Consider the following 20,893-nt stretch of genomic DNA (forward strand, 5'->3'; position numbering starts at 1 on the left):
TTATATGTATAATAATAAGAAGCAGTAATCTCTCCATATCTATATACAAATGTGTTTGAAATTTGATTTTTAAAACAGTGGAGACCAGAAAGAATAGTTACCTTAGCTTTTTTAAGATCCGTAAATCCCCAATTCATACAAACATGCCCAATGTATATATTGAAAATTCCTTATATCTACTCTTTTAAATTACAAATCTATAAAAACACCAAAAAATGAATAAAATTCAGTCTGATTTGGTTAGCGTTTTGGGACATTGAATTCAAAAACTTAAAAAAAACAGTACACCTATAAGGGGAGGTACAATTTCCGGTCCATTTATACATTTGAAAAAAATGTACATCGTATCGATAAGAATTCCAGTAACCGATACTAAGTTTCGGATCGATAAGACTAACGGTGTTCAAAAAATCCCCAAAATACACACACACACACACACACATCTTTTCTAGATCATGAAACGTGATCAGTGATCGATTCTCGCTCGATCAGTGATCGATCGAAGTTCGAATTTTCGCATGATCACAAAACTTCATCTATATTTACTACGTACATATGTACATACATAGATAAAGTAAAAAAAATTCAGATTTTGCTGTACTTAACTAACATTACTAATTTTTGAGTCAATAAAAACAACGCAATGCATTTTAATAAAACATTTATTTGTGTTACATTTACATTAATTACATAGAATAAATTCACTAGCTTAAAAAAACAAATAGCGTTCTAATGAAAAAAAAACAATACTTATCAATGGTGATCAACACCAAAGATTAATTACTTATGAATACAAAAGAGTATAAATTCTATTGTGTTTCTACACTTTAACATAAGCAGCCTTGTATTTATTTTAATAATATGCAGATGATATAAAAAATCATTGTCTATTACAGAGTAATTGGGTTTTGATTCAACAAATTTGTGACAGAACATTTTATTTTACTAATTAGTTTAATTATTCTAAAGTTGAATACATAATATATATAATAGGCATTTTGCGTTACGTTAAAACATGAACATATTAAATCTAACATATTAAAATATTCATTATAAATTTAAATAAGCGATTGAATCATTATTTAGTAATGATTTTCATAATAAAAATTAAACAAAAACCAATCGCAACACAAGTTTTGTTTTAATTTATATATTGTATAGAAAAACATTTTTTTTTCGTCACAGTGCGACAAGCTTTACTAAATACGTATATATTTCAAATTCCACGTGATTTGTATGGAATGTTTCCGTAGAAAACTGTCGCCGATAAATTTACACATTGTAATATGACACGTACGATCTCAATAATCATGAATTTAATGATATTAAACATAAAAATACAATTAAAACACGAGATAAAATCACAGATATTCAATAACTTAACGCAAACGACAAATTTTACCGAAACGTTCGTTTCAAAAACAATTTGAAAGCCTCCGTACAATTCCAAAGAGAGCCTATCGGGAATGTTTTCAGAAATTCTAGAGGCGTTGAACGTTTTCGTACAATTCGAATGAGAATGCGAAGTTGTATGTATTTCACACAGTGAAAATAAAATTAAAAAGTGATCGTGTATTCGTTCCCTTTGAAATATTACAATTTCAGAGAAATCACGAAGTTATATGCATGTATACTCTATTTTATTTACAAAGATACTATGGAGTTTCACGTCAACAGTCAATGTTTGAAATTTCAATACTAAAAAGTTCATTCCAAGTCTCAGAACAATAAAAACTATTATAAGTAAACGTATGTATGTATATTTGAATTATTATATAAATGTAATATTGTTACGGTTATTTGATCATAGATGATTTGAAAGTATATGAGGGCTATTTTCAGCACCAAATGTAGATTAGATTACATACATACGTACATATTTTTTATTATTAGTACTCCATAGTGTCTTAGCAAATGAAATGTTTGTAAATATAAAAAGTTCAATTGAGAAATGGTGCCCTGCACGAAAATTTCAACTAAATTTGATGGCACTACAATTTCACACACTACCGAATACAATTTTACGTCATTGATTTTAAAACAAATATATAATATTTACATAATTAAAACTGGAACTGGTTTGGTTTTCAAGTTACTGAAAGATTCACTACTGTAAGTACGCTGTATGTCATATGTTACATCAACGCGTTGCATGTAATCATTGTTATTGTAGAGGTTGTATATTTGTTTCATAAATTCTATTGATTTATGAATGTGGATATCACATTGTTATACATAGAACATATTTTATCTTCTTAAGAAACGTCAAAACTGATTTCTTCAGAATGGCGGACGTGCAGTTGGTAGGTTTTCATGCGGGGATTTTTTCGCGAAGGGGTATTTGCTCCTCGTAATTGTCACCCTTTGACATTCCATTAGTTGCAGACTTTCCATTAGCATGGACTGCGTTATTGCCACTGTTCCACGGTTGAAGGTTTCCGGATCCGAACAGCAAGAAAGTCACGGCGCCGCAGAAATACGTGCCGGCCAATATCCAAAAGATTATCTGCCACTGGCCGTACGTTTGCTATAATATAAAATTGTCAATGAAATACCACTAAATCTATACTCCGCATAATACAATAAAGCCAAGTCGATATGCTTACATTTTCAAATGTGAGGGTTCCGACCATGTACGACGACAAAAATCCTCCGAGTGAAGACAGAGTATTGGCCATTCCGAAGATAGTACCTGTAAAGTATTCATTTATTTGTTATTTTATCTTTAATTTATACCAGGAAGGCCTAACAGGTCACCACAATGCGCCTTCCTGGCCAGAAACATTGTACATTTGATACAAATATGATTAGTATTGTTACGTACACTCGGATTGGGCCGAGTAAGTGCAATCGGATTAGGCCGAGTAGCATCCCAGAGACTGTGTGACTGTTATAATTGGTTTCGAGGATTATCTCCCCCGAATGCACTTAGAGGGGGTAGCGGTAACTCGGTCGCATTCCCTTAGAGTTCTCAGAACCCACAGCGGTAGCATGGGACACTTCCGTGGCACATCTAGTACGTGACCATAACAATAGGTAAACAAATCGGACGTCCAAGATGCTCTGAGAGACCTACTCCTTATAAGGCGGTACTTAGGCGATATCAAGACATTCTGGACGCAGCACTGCCAGTGCGTGTATCTCCTTAATCATCAATAAATGCTGTGACACGACTTTGGCCTTTTACTTGGATCCTCCACCCACCCCTACGCAACAGTATTATACAAAGTACATAAATGAATATCAATTAACATCCACAGAGACATTTATGATCAAAATTGTAAATTTCATCATAAAATTCAGCGAAATTTTAGATTGCTGAAAACTCCAGATTTTGCGAGAAAATGGGTAAGGTTGCTAATTTTTTGGAACCGTTTCAATGAAAATCAGATAAATTGGCAAACTCTGATAGGAAACGATCGACCTGGAGTCACAAATCCAAGACCTGACCAGCAGAAACCAGTGGAATTTGAACCCGTTACCATTATGTTCAAAGCATTATATGCTACCCACTAGTCTATTCTGCTGGTTACATTTATTAAACAATGTGATATTATTAGCAAAAATGATCAGCTCTGATTGGGTTAATAGAAGTGTAAACGACTGTAATTAATATTGTTGCGTAAGGGTGGGTTCAGGATCCAAATGAGAGGCTAAAGTCGCTTCACAGCATTTATTCAACGATTCATGATCTACCGTGTGTACCCCCTTATAAAGGACAAGTTGCCCAGCTTAGCATCCGCGGTCCATTGGCGTGTCTATTGTCTACCCGCACTCGCCCCGTTCTGTGAGAACCCCAGCATATCCTTTATTCAGACACTTAATGAGTCCCGTTAGCCTAATACAAGGTCTCTATTGTTCACCCACGAATGCACTTAAACAGTGAATACTCTCTGCCATTTTCCCACGTTATAATATTTACCTGAATAGTTTGGTGCAATGTCTAAGCCGTTTCCAAGATAACCGCCGGTCACAGCTCCGTTGAGAGTCAGAGCCAATGTGAAGATAGCTACAGACCATACTCTATTATATCCACAGAAGACTTGCACCACCATTAGAATAGAAGGCATACCGACGGCTGAAATTTTAAATAAAAATAAATTGTACATAAAGTTCGCTTTCATATCCTATTATTCATATGATCGATTTGCATACAATCGACTTACCAAACGTGGTGAATATCTTTCTGGTGGCCGTCGTGGACAGTCTTTCAGATTTGCGTAGATAGTCGGCAAACAGAGCCATAGAAAGTGCGAAGAAGTATTTTCCCAAATATGGCAGCGAAGATAGAATTCCATTCTGTAACACATGAAACAGTACCAATGAATAAAAACATTAAGTGGGATCGATTTGCATATATATATATTTCCTCATGTACTATACATAAATAGTATGTTCTATTCCTATACAAATTAATTACATATATACACATTTGGGTACAGGCCGAAATAACGCTCACGCAAATCTTGTTTTAAATTACAACGAACGAGTCAATAAATCAAAACGTTCTAAATGTTATATAAGTATGTGAGCATTTTTATAATTTTAGAATATATTATACTGGTGGAAGTATCAGACATTTTTTGGACGAGTAAAAGTTTAAATAAATAAATAAATAAAAGACAAAACTTTTTTAGAAAATTTTGTTTTGTATCTATGATTTAAGTTACACATTACTATAAAAAAGTATACACATATGTACATATATATGTAATGAATTTGGTGGTACAAAGATTCAATCAAAAGTTGAGGTAGATTGAATGAGGCTAATTTTGCCAATTTTTCACTTTATAAGGATTGGTTTTTATGGCAATATTTTTTTGTTTTATCGAAACGTACTAATTCGAGCTGTAAATGATTTTAAATTGATTTAAAAAAATCGCAAAGTTTCAAAACGATTTGAAGACTGTAGGAACTTCAGCTGAATCTTTTGCGAAGTGAAACATAGAAGAGGCTTATAAAAAAATACTTTTGTATGGGATGGTGCAAGAGCGAGATAAAGAATGGAGAGCGCATCACTCCATCTCACTCACTCACACTCACTTTCGAGTGATGAGCATATAGTATTTCATATTGTAATTTAAAATCATTTACCGCTCAAATGAGTACTTTCAGGTAAAATAAAATAAAATGTTCAGATTGAAAACCAACCTTTGTAAACGTGGTAATGTGAAAAATAATGAGCGAAATTAACTCACGATATTACGGAAGAAAATGTGTAAAAAACAACAGTGGCTTGTGAATAAAAACCAGTGAGATATGCTGTATTTATATGCTTCATATTCCATATTATATAATAATATTTGATACTTGGGTAAGGTGGCATAGCCAATGGACCCAATTTTATATTTTCCCATGATGCCATTTTCGGGTTGCCCCTGAGCGACATCTTTGATATTAAACTTGTACATACATGAATTTACAGATTATAAATTTTGAAATCATATCCAAATAGAGGTGACATATGTAGATAGCTTTTGTCAATTTGATAAGGAACAGTTTCAACAATGAAATCAGATAAATTGGCAAACTCTGATACAAATCGATCGACTTGGAAGCACAAATATCCAAGTCTGACCAGCAGCATTATAGAAATACTCGGAATAAATTCTTTTCAATAGAAGTCAACTCACGGAATCGAACCCGGCAAACTCTCAGTAGTTGGCATTAATGTAACCACCAATCTTCTGCTGCTGACTATTATTTGAAATTCAAAATAAAATAACCAGCTTCTCCCAAGTCAAATTAATCATTTAATAGTCTAATATTATGGAAGAAGTATGGAACGCTGTATGTTCGGTATAACGAGGAAAGACAGGAAGCGGAATACGTAATTGAGAAGTATGACAAGGGTAGTGGACATAGTGGATAGAATAAAGAGACTGAAATGGCAATGGACGGGCCACGTGGCTAGAAGAATGTATGAAAGGTGGACAAAAAGTGCTAGAATGGTACCCGAAAGAATGCACAAGGGTAAAAGGAAGACAGCAGGGAAGATGGGCAGACGCAATTAGGAAAATGTGTGGGGTGAGATGGATGAGAGTTGCGCAAAACAGAGACGAGTGGAAGCGTGTTGGAGAGGCCTTCATCCAGCAGTGGATGGTGAATGGCTGTAGATGATGACGATAACTTACATACGTATGTCACATAGAAAAGTCTTCAATCGCCAACCTACGGATCACGTTCACAAACACTTCATCTCATACGCTCAGAGCAACATGTTCATAAATCCAATCCTACATTTACATATTATCTTCGACTTGAGCAACGTGTTATGTTATAATCACACTAGGATACGCCAGATATACATACATATTTCCTATTTATAATTGTAATTACAACTATTTTAAATGATTCGTTATCTCAGTGTCCATGTACAAGACAAGGAACATATATACATACATAGCTAGAAGCAATGAGCTGACCTCGTTCAACGACATAAAAAAGTTTCGCAGTTCCTTCACATCAATAGTGATGATTAACGTGTTGTCCTCTACGGCTCCATGTTGACAACAATTGTTCGGACACACCCACAAACCCATACGAGTAATATCTAGAGGGCGTCAGTGTAACCGTATAATTATTGTGTCACAATGTGACGTTAAAACGTAGGACTGTACAATCAATCGAGGAGACGTAACAATTGGATTTTTTTCACATATATACAATCAATGAGCTATAATCACAGTGAGACATTCAGTTGTTATGATGAATCGCTTATTGACAGGAAAATCTATGCAAATAAAAAAATTGCTATTATTGGTGTGCGTTTGGGTAGTATTTTTAAAGTAGACTTTAAAATCAGGTGGGGCACGAGTAGGCTAAGCCTCCCCCCTACATATATATTTTTTTCCAAAAAAATGAACTCAATATATTTTTAGTAACATTTTATTCGAGGAAATTGACTTTTTTTAACAAATTATCGACTTCGTTCATTATGTGTTTTGAAAAAGCAAACATGTGAAAAAACACTGAATAATCTTTCGCAATATACGGTAGTGGGAAAAATAGACAATATTAATAAAGCAATTGTTTCCAAAGCTTGTATTGGTTTGTTTCATTGTCAACGTATATTTCCGACCAAAATTTTTGAACCGAAATATTATTAAAATGGTTATTAAGTAGTTGATCATGACTAATTTCTAATAATGCATATTTTGCCTAGTTAATTATTATTATGCCCAGTTAATTAATCTCAATACTGAAAATGATTTTAATCTATTTTGTAGTACTATGAAATTTTCATTTGTCATCATAATAAAAGGGGTAAATACAAAAGAAACAGTTTTAAAAAAATTCAATTCTTCGAACTTTTTATCAAGTTCCAGATTCAGAGATTTAAGACACTATATTATTTTAAGTTTTAATTTTAATTTTGAAGTTGTGTCTGTCATCTTATCTATCAAATCACTAACAGAAGATAAAATTGAAAAATTGTCATTTTCAACTTCTGTCACAAGGCTTTTCGCTATATTTTTTAGTTTGTCAATGATGAGCATGGTTTCTATTATTGTTAAGTTACTTTTTTGTAGTTTTTAAAATATATTTAATTTTTTTTAAATGTTAGTATTATTTACTATTATGTCGCTGGTGGCCGCAGTAAAATCCACTAGTGGCCGCACTTGAGGCCACTGGTTTAGACTCTCTAATATATCTTGCAACAATATAAAATAAACTAAAGAAGTCTATTAATGAATGTATTGTTCCAAAACTAGTTCTTTTTTTCATTGTTGTTAAAATGTAATGCTCACAATCTAAATGCCAAGCCACAATCTAAAATACTAGCAGCTAGGGATTTACATCTGGAAATTTTGCTATGGTTTTAAATTCAGGAATTCCGTTGTAAACCAGTCTTAATAAACGTTGACATATGAATGACACGGATTACATGACCCATGTTCAATGCATTTTTTTTCAATGTTACCTGGAAAGGCTTAGCCGGTAGTATTCTTGTTTACTTTGTACATGCTCAAAATACAACGCCTATCGCCGTGTTTCAGGCCTATGGACTTATTGGCAAAACGCCGATCGGTGTTGGTCAGCATTCAAAGGGTTAATCAAATTTTTTTATTGATATAATTGTCATATTGTGATTGACAATTTAAGCACACTTTTCAATATACATATACATAGTTGAAATGTCGCAAAACATTGACGGTATCGTGTATTTTTCAAATCGCATAGAGAATATAGACGACCGGGGCTGGCGTATTCTGCCTCAAAGATACTTACGCAGCGTCCTCTGTATACGGTAATACGGATATTTTTTTTATCTGCTTAGACTGACTGTCTACAGTCTACACAGTACCACTCGCAAGTGCCAGAGTAGCAGGTAAGCTGAAGCTGGCGACCACGGGACCACGGCAGATAAGCAACTGCCCCGAACTGAATTGCGAACCGCTTCTGCTCACTACGTAGTGAGCTGGATAAACAAGCACTTTTTGACTCTTGGCGAAACACCAACAATATACAAAATTTATTTACTTTTTTGGTTAGAATTGTATGCGGGGCAGTGCCCCGGTTGCCCTTAAAGACAAGGCGCTACTGAGTATTAGAGTATATATACTGTCAGAGTTCATTGATTTTATCATATGTACATATGTGAAGTATGGAACGCTGTACACTGTATGCTCGGAATAATGAGGAAAGAAAAGAAGCGGAATACGTGGGTGAGAAGTATGACAAGGGTAGTGGACATAGTGGATAGAGTGAAGAGATTGAAATGGCAATGGGTGAGCCACCTGGCTAGAAGAATGGACGAAAGGTGGACAAAAGTACTAGAATGGTACCCGGGAGAATGTTTCATGAGAAAATTTAACCAGCGACGTGGACTAGTGGTTAGCGTATTATGCTTTCAAGCAGATTGGTCACGGGTCCGAGTCCCACTAGAGTAGGGCTGCCATACGTCCCCGTTGACAGGGACATGTCCCAGTTTCGAGGTCTGTGTCCCGGTGTCCCAGTCCGAGAGTCATTTGTCCCCGTCAATTTCAAAATTTAGACATTTAAAAAAATTATTCAATTATTTTTTAATATCTATCGAACAAGACCTTTTGAACCAAGAAATCTCAGGATGCACTCTCTATACTGTGGTCCAAAAAGGAAAGACGTTTACACGTCAAAAATTGTACCCACATAATATCTAATATGGATACGCGCGCGCATATTGGCAACACCGACAACGAGAGTGGCGGATGCCCACTGCCCAATTTTGCCAGTTGGCAACACCGACAATGACACTCACAAGTACGAAGCGCGCGCAGTTCGTTTACTGTCTGCTGATAATATCCGTTTGTTCTGTTTGTTTCTGATCGAAGAGGACTGATATTTTGATGTACGTTTTTCAATACATAGTAAATAGAATAGTAAATATCTAGGTATTCAAGCAACCCAGGCATACAATAAACTGAAAAAACACATGGACATTACGACGACACAAGTAGCAGCATTTGAAAAAGATGTAGAGAATTTTTACAACGTTAGAATTAATTATTTGGCAAAGTGGTCAGTTCCACTGGCGAAATATGATGTTTTTTCATGGATGCTTCTCCATGAAGTACCCGAATGGGAACATGTTGAAAAAACTATTGCTTATTTAAGTGAAATGGGAATATTGTTCACGGATTCAATGTATGAGGAAGTAAAGTATATGTCATTTATCGAAAATAAAAAAGCCGAAGAATGGAAAACGAAAGATGTGCATGATAAATGGTTATACTATTTCAAAAAAACTGAAGAGACAGAAATAAAAGCTAATCTACTGAAAATGTGCCAATACTTGTTCGCCATCCCACCGCACAATGCACATGTTGAACGTGTGTTGTCATTAATTAAAAATCAATGGACAGATGAGCGCAATTCGCTTTCTATTGACACAGTAAAAATCATAATTCAATGTACTTTAAATTATAAAATGTCATGCATTGAATTCTATAATTATATAAAAGGGGAAAAAGAGTTACTTCAAAAAACGAAAACATCGGAAAAATATGATTGGGCAAAGAAGAGCGTTGATAATGAAGTCACGGAAATCAGAGAAGAGTGAAGGCGATAGAAGAATAGGCTACTGTACATGAAATAAAATATTAATGTAAGGTTTCATTTAGTTAAATTTATTTGAATCGTCCAATTATCTATATTTATTTATTTTAGATTTGGTACAGACGCTTCCACAAAAAAAACCTATTATCAATCTTTAAATTTTTCTTTCAATTCAATTTTTGTTTAGTTCCAATTACTTGTGTTGAAATGTTGTATATTTTTTTTATAATACAGCTATGAATATCGATAAAAATGTTTTGTTTTGTTTTGTTTTGTTTTTTTTTTAAGGGGGTTGTCCCCGTCGGTGCTCCGACACTTATGGCAGCCCTACACTAGAGTCCCGCTGCTGGCCAGACTTTGGTTTGTGACTCCAGGTCGACCCCCTAGACTTTAAACTAATGCGAGTCTCGTTCCGTAATCACTGACACGTGTTCCATCCATATCTAATTAGTTGAATTGTATCAAGAAGATGGCCAAAGAATGGCGCCTACGCAGCACGAAGACAGACATTGTACGTTGAAATATATGTATGTATGTATATTAAATGAAAATGATGAAGTATAATGATGGCATGATTGTTGTTTCCTGTCGATTTGCATACTGTGCACATTCTCAGCAGTACCTATAAATACATAATGATTCTTTTGTGCAGCTGATTGATCGTCAATCGAAATTGCTTTTTTCCCTTCTTATCGCCAGCATTGTTTGAATTGTTCAACGCGAATTAATACCGTGAATAGTTCACAAGTTTTAATATTGAACGTGATAAGAAGGAGCAAACATGTTTATTTATGTACATAGGTGTTTAAAATTGACGTCAGAATAGTCAAGGACCCAAGCGAATTAAACAATTATATATACTCTATTTTCTGCTATATACCTACATATATATAACCAGCAGCATAGATCAGTGGTTAGCATGTAATGCTTTCAAACCGAGTGGTCACGGGTTCAATCCCTGCCCGGTGCTGCTGGCCAGATCTTGGATATATGGCTCCAGGTCGATCGTTTCCTATCAGAGTTTGCTAATTTATCTGATTTTCTTTAAAACGGTTCCAAAAAATTGGCAACCTTGACATATTTCTCGCAAATTTTGAGTTTTCGAATTGGTTGATTTGTAAAATGCCGCAAAAATGCAAATTTATCCATAGATGTCTCTATGATGGTCTTTAAAAATTACTCTATAAATTGTTTATCGATTTTTACAATTAGCCAGGAAGGTGATTTGGGGTTTATCTGTTTGGCCTTCCTGGTATATGTAGATGTAAAAAATAAAAATAAAATATTGATCCCGCCTATAGTACTATAACAAAATCCAATGCTGTAAGAAATCGTGCTATAATAGCTCCCTTACGCAAAACCTAGTAATATACCCGTTAAGAAAAAGGTTAGATTTGTGAAGTAATTCCATACGAAAGGGGTAGTTGATGGGACTATAGGACGCCAAACTGAAGAGTTTCATGTAATGTTTCAGTTGTGATGTCACATTCAAGCAATGTATTATTCCGTCTTTAAAGAAATTTTACTTAAAAAATCATCCAATTCTGAATGAAATCCAAAAATGTGTTAAGTCGCCGTGCGCCCACCGGTGGGAGCTTAGGTTAGGTTCGAAATTGCAACGCGCCCGCTCATGAGCACGCAATAGCTACACTTTATACAGGTAAATTAATTTCGGTTTGCTTACAACGACATTTATGAATAGTTTCATTTATAAACTAATAAAGTTAAACAGTAAAATTAACAGTTTTTGAAATTTTTTAATATAGTTGTTTACAAAAACGTGCGGTGATAAAATGGTTAACTGGGTCTTGTTCTATTAATCGAATGGGATGATAGCCTAATGTAGTCATACTTCATGCATACATTAATAGTAAAAACATGATAATGTATGCTGAAAAACAACAGTTTCAGCAACGATTGTGTTCGGCAAGGCCAATAACAATCAAAGATCACAACGAAAACGCACAAAACATGTCTCGGTCAGTTCTCGTTTATATTCTAATGATATTCCACATATGTACATACGAATTTGCATACAATCCGCTATTTTCCAAATTTTCCGACAAAGAATGCAGTCGCACGTATTTAATAAATACGACACATTTTCGCGTGTTGCATCAGATTGTTTCGAATTTTTTGACCCGAAGTTATATATAGGTATATATATATATTATTATAATTATCAACGATTTTCGATCGATAAATTAACGGACATATTTCAGTAATCCCGGTTTATACTGGTCGATATTATTATTATTTTAATTGATTTTTCAGTGAGCGTACAAAATTTAATGCAAATTTTAATTCGCCCAATACATACATACATATTAATTTCACTCTCACATATACATAATAGGTCGTTGGCGTTTTTTTCAATATGTAAATTAGAATATGCATATATGAATTGAATAATAAAAATAAAATAAAAACTGTTATTTGTTTCCATGGAAAATTTTCAATAAAATATTAATAAATCCAATTTAGGTTTAACAGTAATTTTTTATTTATTCTCAGAGGAAAAAGTGTGCTTTTTAACTGTCACCGGAGCCTGAGGGGGCCGTGTATTGTTCAAAGGTTGTAAGTGCATTGTTAAAGGTTTACCGAACAATGGATAGCACTATGACTATCCTACCTCTACTTATTAAACTCTAGATTTAAGGTCTATTCATACTATCATACCATAGCACAGCAGCTCACGTAAATGACGATGTCTTTTCATACTATCCAGCACTTCACGGTTTCGATACGTTCAATATTGCTTGCGTAATATCGTCGAGTCAATATTTTCACAATATGACGTTTCCAAAAATATTTATATGCGCATGCGCAATTCCGTTAATACGCGTGCACTCGCCACTATGACGTAAATATTTCCACAGTGGCCAAAGAAAGCCGGTTTTGCTTAATACGTTACGATGACATGTACTGCTGTATACTATGAATAGATTTTGTCGACTACTGATGCTACATACGTTTACGCGACGTTAGACATCAATGTGTTTATAAGAATACTTTTCTTACTGCTGGTCACGTGCAGTTGCTGGATCGACTTGTTGGGACATCGGTTGGGAAATTTATTGCAGTGATAAACTACTAATCTAGTATTTGCAGGCGATACCAGAGGGGGGGGCAGAAATGGCAGCTGTCATGGGTCCCGAAGTTTCAGAGGCTTCAATTTTAAACTCAGCCAAAAAATCAATCCAGGGGGGGGGGGGGGGCGGAAAGTAAAACAAACAAGGCTACTGGCTATTGACAGTGGATGAGCTGTAACCTTCTCCAAATTTTTTGAATTCTTAAACGTGTAAGAATTATACGATTTATAATAATATACGACTAAACGATTACATATATTTCACCATCGAATTGGCGGAAGCGAATGAAATCTCCATCGGCGGCCAAACCTCGCAAAATGGCCAAATTTCAAAGCCATCGGAAGAATATAGGAAATCCTTCAGACCGATGGGCGAAGTGAAACTAAGTAAAACCTTCTAATAATAATAAATAAAAAAATATATATTTTACGTAAAACATACATACATATGTATAAAAAATCCTATTTTTACATACCTCCTTTACGTTTCACTTATGATTACAATTCAGGAAAAAGTTTGCCTCTTATCCGATCGTTTTCATACTTTGCCATATTGCTCATTTTGGTCATCAATATAAGTAAATGGATCCTCCGCAATTACGTGGTGCAAAAATATCGTGTAAGACGCGTTTGAAATATGAATTTCTGAAAAGTGCCCGACGTCTATCCAGTTCTTAGTTCAAAACATAGATGGCGGTAGTAAAATAAAATTATTGGTATTTTTATTCAAAATAATAATTTTATATACAAATTATTTAGATTATTGTGAAATAATAGTCTAGCATGAAAAGTTTTTGCTAAATATTTCTTTAAGAAAATAAATAAATAACGACTTATTTTTGTAATATATTTTTGTAATTACATATATAAAAAAATGTGGTTCAAAAATATCGGTTTCCCTGGTCCTCGCATTTTCTTTGAGCGGCCCTGTGTGTATGAAAGTTTCTCAGACAATTTTGCAGTGTTTGTATCTGCTTGTCAAACGTGACATTAAAATTACAATACATTTACTATTATCGTCCAACATAGGAGATGTTATGCGAATTCCAGTCATAGAGTTTAATCTGGCGTCAAAAAGCAATACACTAAAAATTTAAACAGCGCAAAGACATTCACATTATTCAAAACAGCTTTATTATGTTTCATTACCACTCATAATAATAATTCTATTCAGTTAAATTAAAAATAATAGACTTGAATTTGACACATATGTATATAAATTTGAAAAAAATTTTAGTAAGGGTTAATGGCCTCATATTTATGTATGTATTTACATACATAAATTTAATTTACATAGTTTAAATCCACTCTAAAACTAACCAACTGTATCGGTCTAACAACGAAAGTAAAACTTTTATCACCCTCAATTAAATTTATGAATTGATATCTCGTGCAAAATTTTACGACTGATCAATCCTTTTACACACACAATTGTATCTAATAACTTCGATAAACATTTTTTTCTGTTTATAGTAGAATATTTCACAATATAGAGCTAAATTTTGTGCTATTCAAATTTACATTGTGTACCGGCACAGAAGGCACAGAATGATTATGGATGTGGTGTGAAACTTGTGTTAGAATTTTCACTTTGGGAAACTGGTTATGATTAGCATGTCAGTTCAATATTTTCCTACATTTTAATATGAAATGCTGCGGGTAAAACGAAAATTTTCCATTCACGGTATTACAATTTTGAAATTTGATTCAGAATGCGGAAATAATCGAGAAACTACATATGAATGTATGATACGAACCACTCTAGTGGTGGGTGCACACCAGTAGCATGAGCTAGATAGGTCGTGGGTTCAAGTCCTGGCAAAATACGCTGCTGGCGAGGTCTTGTGGTTATTAAAAATACCGTTTTAATAACTACATATTCTGTTTTTTTTTCCATTTTTTCTAGATTAATTCTTGAATTTGATCCAATAAATCGGTATTCTCCCCCTCAGTTTCTCGCAAATTTTAGTTACTAGCATCTCGAATTCGCTAAATATTATAAATGCTACCTACATAATGTATGTATTTCTCGAAAATTGTATCAAAAAATGTGTCGATTGTCCATAGATGTCTCTATTTGTATTCTATCTACTGCAATGTTTGAAGATTTGTTAGTATTTATGTACAAAAATGAATCTAACTATATGTGTCGCTTGGGGGTAATTCTTGTCATGGCACATATGACGTAGTATGTAATAAAAAATCATATTTAACTATAGCTTATTTGGTTTAACAGAAGTACCACGATATGATCAAATTGTGATCAACTTTTTGTACTTTCATTTCAAGTACTATTTTTATTTAGATAATCTATTATCATTCAGAATGAATCGAAAGAAGATCTCTTAACCTTTCCACCGCGTACGACTACTATACATGTCCTAGCGAACATGCCCTCAGCGCGCGAGACACGCATAGATGTCTTGGAAGTTCCAACCTGTATAAGAGCCGTCTATTGTGTTAAAATTTTATAACTTGGTTGAAAATATTACTAAATGTATACTTTACCAAATTCAATAGATGGCAGTAGTCAAAAAAAATAAATCTAGGTTGTAAAATTCAAAAAAATATTACAACCTATATTTATAGTCGAAAACGCGATAGCAAAATCCGCAAAAAAGCAGCCGCGTACAGAGCATGTTCGCTATTTTGGTGACGCGGGCAAAGGGTTAAATACTCATGCTCAACTTAAGAGCTTTTATCCATACAAATAAATACTTAATCTAATAGAAATGGTACCGAAAACATATCAGCCAAAGTCATCATTCACCTTGCCTCCTTTTTCAATCTCTTGGGTACCATTAGAGCATTTACATGTACATAGCATCTATATAGTCAATATATCTCTTATCTCATTATAATTTAAATATATTGACTAGCTAAAGCATACCTCTTTTCATACCAAGTTTTCATACTTCTTTGAGTGCATTGAACTTTGTACAGCATTTGAACAATCAAAGCCCAAATGTTGTATCATCGGGCAAAACGACATTCAACCTTTCAAATGTATTCCAACTTAATGTCATATGCATAACCATTAACCATTTCTGCTGGCTATATAATTTAATATCTCTAAATCAGACATTACATTATTGCTGAGGCAATTTGATAAGACTGTTATCCATTATAAAAAGACCATCAAAGGAAACGATTACCAACAATGTACTGGTAATTTTTCACTCTGTCTAAACTCAACATTTCCTCCTAGTCGAATTATCAATTTTATCACATTAACGCACTCGAGCGTTTAGTATTGTATGATACTACAAAGCAATCATGCACTCACCGATTTGATGTCGAAGTGCAATATGGTCTTCATGTAAGTGGGCAGTTGCGTGATGACAGTGAAGTAGCCGAAGACGGACATGCCGTGCGTGATGATGATGGCCCAAACGGGACCGGAAGTCAGCATAGCCCTCCATGGCACGTCGGAATGCTGAAATCAATCAAAGACAATAAATTAAATCAGTGTTTGCAGTCAAAGCGTGGATCATCGGAGATCAGACAGGAAGTTCAAGAACATTCATTAACAGGGGAATTTTCCACAAACCGATGCGAATAAAACGGGTCGCATTAATCGATACTATTTTCATGCGTTGTTTCATTCGCGTCCGTTTGTAAACAAATAAGGGTTAAACTTTCAGAAACAATAATCTATTCATAAATTCCAATATGTATGTATGTATGTATATTGTGACTGCGATACGTTTTTATTAATTTCGACTAATTCATTTATTTATCAAATTACCTAATGAGAATGCAGTGCAAGTGAAATACTGCTTACGTTAAGATTAAGTTTGGACCATTGGACCATTGTGGCATTACAGGAGTCCCTAAGGGCGGTTTCAGACTAGCGTTTTATACGCGCGTATAATCTCGTTTCTTGAAGTGCATGTAGGCGCGTATAGGCGCGTCGTTTCCATTACGCGCAACTCGTACGAGCGTAGACGCGCTTATAAGCTCGTATTATCCATGTTGATACTAAATCACCACTACTGGTTGGAGCGAACACGCTGGAATAATCCCGTGTACGCGAGTCCGGTTTTTTGAAGCGCGAAATGTAGCGCGCTTGTAAGCGCGTATGCCGAAACGACGGTATACGCGCAGAAAAATACGCTAGTCTGAAACCGCCCTAATGCGCCACAAAAAAAATCAAGATTCTCAAAATTGCGAAATATAAAATTAGAAATCGAAAACTTTTATAATATTGAATTGGTCAAGGTCAAATAAAAGGATTCTGGGACATTCAACCGCAGGCATTTCGTCGCGGACACTTCATCACTGGGCATTACATCACGGATAACTTCATCGCGGTGGCATTTCATCACATTGACACTTCATCACGGTGGCTTTTCATCGCACGGACATTTAATCGCGAGGACCGTTATTTAAATATTTGGAGGAATGTTGTTTTGAATCATAAAAATGCAGAGTGAAAAATAAATAGTTATTGGCGTTCAAGCAATGAAAGCTAGATGACGGCGAGAAAAGGGATATTCATCAAAAAAACGCCTTGGCAAGCCTGAACATTTAGGGCGATTAACGTTAGGAAGAATGTCGGCGGGCAGATTACAAACGCGTCTTACGGTGCGTACGCACCAAACCAACGAACGGCCCACAGGGCAACTTTTAAAACCAGTAGCGTACAAAATATCGAAATAAAAATTAAATTTAAAAATTGAAATTAAATATCAAATTTAAAACTATTATTATTATATTAAAATTAAATTCAAGTATCAAAATAAAATTATAGTCATTTTATTAAAATTAAAATTAAATATTGAAAGTTAAAACAGAACATGCACAATTTAAATAAATTTTCGAGATTGACCTAAAATTAGATCATCAACAATCACATACAGGTAATCCTCGACTTTTGTTTGTCGAAGATGTTTTGACTTACGAAGATACGCACTAAGATCGAAAAAAAATCAAAGAATTATTATTTTTACTTCCCCGTAATGCGCAGTTACTGAGAATATATCATGTATTAGTATGGGTGATCCAACGATGGAAGCTAAACCGGGGTGTTGTCGGTCACATCAAACGGATTTTTTTATTCTTCAATTGTTTCTCTCGTCGAAATAAATCAAGTAATTAAATCATTTCAGAGGTAAAATTTATCGGATAATGTGTGATTATTAATTTTATTTCGACGAAAGAAAAAAAACCCTTTGACCCGTTTTTTATGAATTGTTTTTTTTATCGATCATCCACGTGGAAATACAGTAACATCTCGTGACGACTTTAACAATATTTTTTTTCGCTCGTAAGCAGAGAAATTATAATATTTCTCTGGTTTTAAATGCGTATCGTCGTAATTCAAAACATCAACGATGATCTAATTATAGCTCAATCTCGCTCTTTAGCTTGATTTTGATATTTAATTTCAATTTTAAAATTTAATTTTTATTTCGATATTTTGTACGCTACTGCTGGTTAAAAAGTTGGCCTAAAATCGTCGTTGGTTTAGTCCGTAAGCACCATTACACGATATATTTGCACCATCGTAATGGCGGAGGCTCCATTTACTTATATTGATGACCAAAATGAGCAATATGGCAAAGTATTAAAACGATCGGATAAGAGGCAAACTTTTTCCTGAGTTGTAATCGTTAGTGAAACGTAAAAGAGGTTTGTAATAATAAATGAAACGTAAAAGAAGTTTGTAAAAATAATTTTCATTTTAATGAAAACTTTCAAGCTTTCTTTTATCAACAAAACAGAATAAATTAGAATATTTTGTTTGAAAAATTTAACTGTCGTATAATATAATTAAAAAATTGCATGAAATCTATCAGCGAGTTCGTGTTTGTGTTCGATGAAAATCCACCGCGATGAAATGCCTCTGGTATGAAAAGTTAGTGCGATGAAATGCCACCGCGATGAAATGGTCATATGATTAAACTCGGAATAAAAGGTACCGTATGTGTTGGAAATAATTACAGAAGTTCGCCTCTGTGGTTAGCCAATTACACGGTTCAATTGTCAAGGATGCATTGCCTGCATCATATATATGTATATACATATGATATGTACGATGTATAATAAAGTGATTCTGCGAAATTGGCAAATCTAGGTTATGAGGAAAATGCGAAGTTGATTATGCGAAAAGTGGTATATGTACATATGTATATGCGTAGGTACATTACGCAGTCGAAACGTACCTTTCAAATGTGAATCATATCACCACTCTTCTCTCAACATACATAATGTTACATACATTTGTACTACTTTAAATCCAAGGTTGACTATATTTGCCATTCTGCTTAGCACTAATTGCTTCAAAGCGATTTTGGTAAGACTTTAACTATAAATACTCACAGATTTGTTGTTGATAGTGTTTCCAATAGCTTTTTCAATGTGGTTTCGTTCTTCCAAGGAAATGCGAGGATGTTGAGCTGGAGAATCGAATATCACGAGCAGCCACAAGATGGACCAAAGTAAGCCGATGACGCCTGGGAATAAACATAGTCAAAATGTCAAAAACCAGGCGGAAGCTTTGACTGATAGTATTGATTCAAACTCCTTACCTGTAAAGTAGAAGACGCTCTCCCATCCGATTGTGGAAATGAGGAAACCGCATATGGGCATGGTGATGGCAGCACCCAAAGAAGAAGCTGGAACAACAACAACATTGTTAACAAGATGCAAGACTTTGTTAATTTAAAACAGTCTAATTGAGAACGGATCGAGTGCTGTTTGGTTAAAATAATAAAAACTTCATCAGTAATGAGTCGTGGCGCAGCTTCGCTAATTGTTATTCGAGTCGACATTACTCTTCATTGTGGAATGTTCCTCAATCAACTGGGTACTAGTGTCAGGGACAGGGTTAAATGTGAGACAAGACAAAGTACCCCCGAATCAACAATAGGAACTATGTATATAAAGATCCCACTTTCAAATGGTACTACTAATCTTTGAAACATAGGCCTTTTGGGTCGAGTTCAATTTGGTCATCAGATCAATTGACCTTCTCGAAACGATTGTTAATTAGAATCATCCAAGCGAGATTCTGCGTTTTTAATTCGAATTGAAGGTCTGGGTCGTTATTTCCTCGTAAAAAGGCATAATAAGATCATCGGTTTACCCATCATGTTTGACATGAACTTGGAGCGTTCCATGGGAGGTATCCAGCGAGCTGCCAGAGGGAGTATGGCTGGCCATGTGGCTCCGAGGAAGAAGCCCAGGAGTACCCTAAGGACGATGACTGCCACGTAGGAGATGTAAGCAGCTGCAGGAGTCAGCAGAGTCAACAAGCTGGCGGCCAGCATTGAGTATCCAAACACCCTCCTGCAAAAAAAATCATGAAACATCAGAAATTTTAAAAAACACTATATAGAATTATAATCATTGTATGAGTCATTTTCAAATGTATATAAAAAAAGCAATTTGTTAAATGTATGTTAAATGTGTAACAAAGCGTATGTTAAATGTGTCGAGGAAGGTCAAAAGCAAGACGTTTCGATAAATGTAATAAAAATTCGTTCGGACCTTTGGCCCTTTGAGTAGTCGCCCTTTGAGTACAGTTCAAACGAAACGTTCGCCTGACCCACTCTGATTGACCTATAGTCGCACAAATTGCGAGATCAAAAGATTGATCTCATTTCAATTTGTCCCATTGATGTATGATGTCAGTCATTGAGGACCAATTTTTACCAAAGCTGGTGAATTTTTTAAGAACTTACTTCATATACAATGTACTCGATTTCGCTTACTAAAGCAAATTTTTTTTTTTTCAAATCCCCTAATTCTAACCCAAAA

The 20,893-nt window shown here is 34.7% G+C and overlaps 1 protein-coding gene across 1 annotated transcript in view; it reads right to left on the reverse strand.

Annotated features, from left to right (window-relative positions):
* Nucleotides 1–645: 645 nt before the first annotated feature.
* LOC143915124 (sialin) overlaps nt 646–20,893 on the reverse strand; it is an 87,333-nt gene continuing 67,085 nt past the window's right edge. The window contains exons 5-12 of the mRNA XM_077435565.1: nt 20,220–20,422; nt 19,663–19,749; nt 19,454–19,587; nt 16,416–16,565; nt 4,167–4,299; nt 3,923–4,078; nt 2,607–2,692; nt 646–2,527 (exon numbers count right to left, since the gene is read on the reverse strand). Coding sequence (XP_077291691.1) covers nt 2,312–2,527; nt 2,607–2,692; nt 3,923–4,078; nt 4,167–4,299; nt 16,416–16,565; nt 19,454–19,587; nt 19,663–19,749; nt 20,220–20,422 — 1,165 coding nt within the window. The 3' untranslated portion in view covers nt 646–2,311. The remainder of the gene's footprint in view (nt 2,528–2,606; nt 2,693–3,922; nt 4,079–4,166; nt 4,300–16,415; nt 16,566–19,453; nt 19,588–19,662; nt 19,750–20,219; nt 20,423–20,893) is intronic.

Source organism: Arctopsyche grandis, chromosome 8 (assembly GCF_051622035.1).
Source record: "Arctopsyche grandis isolate Sample6627 chromosome 8, ASM5162203v2, whole genome shotgun sequence".
Classification (NCBI taxonomy): domain Eukaryota; kingdom Metazoa; phylum Arthropoda; class Insecta; order Trichoptera; family Hydropsychidae; genus Arctopsyche; species Arctopsyche grandis.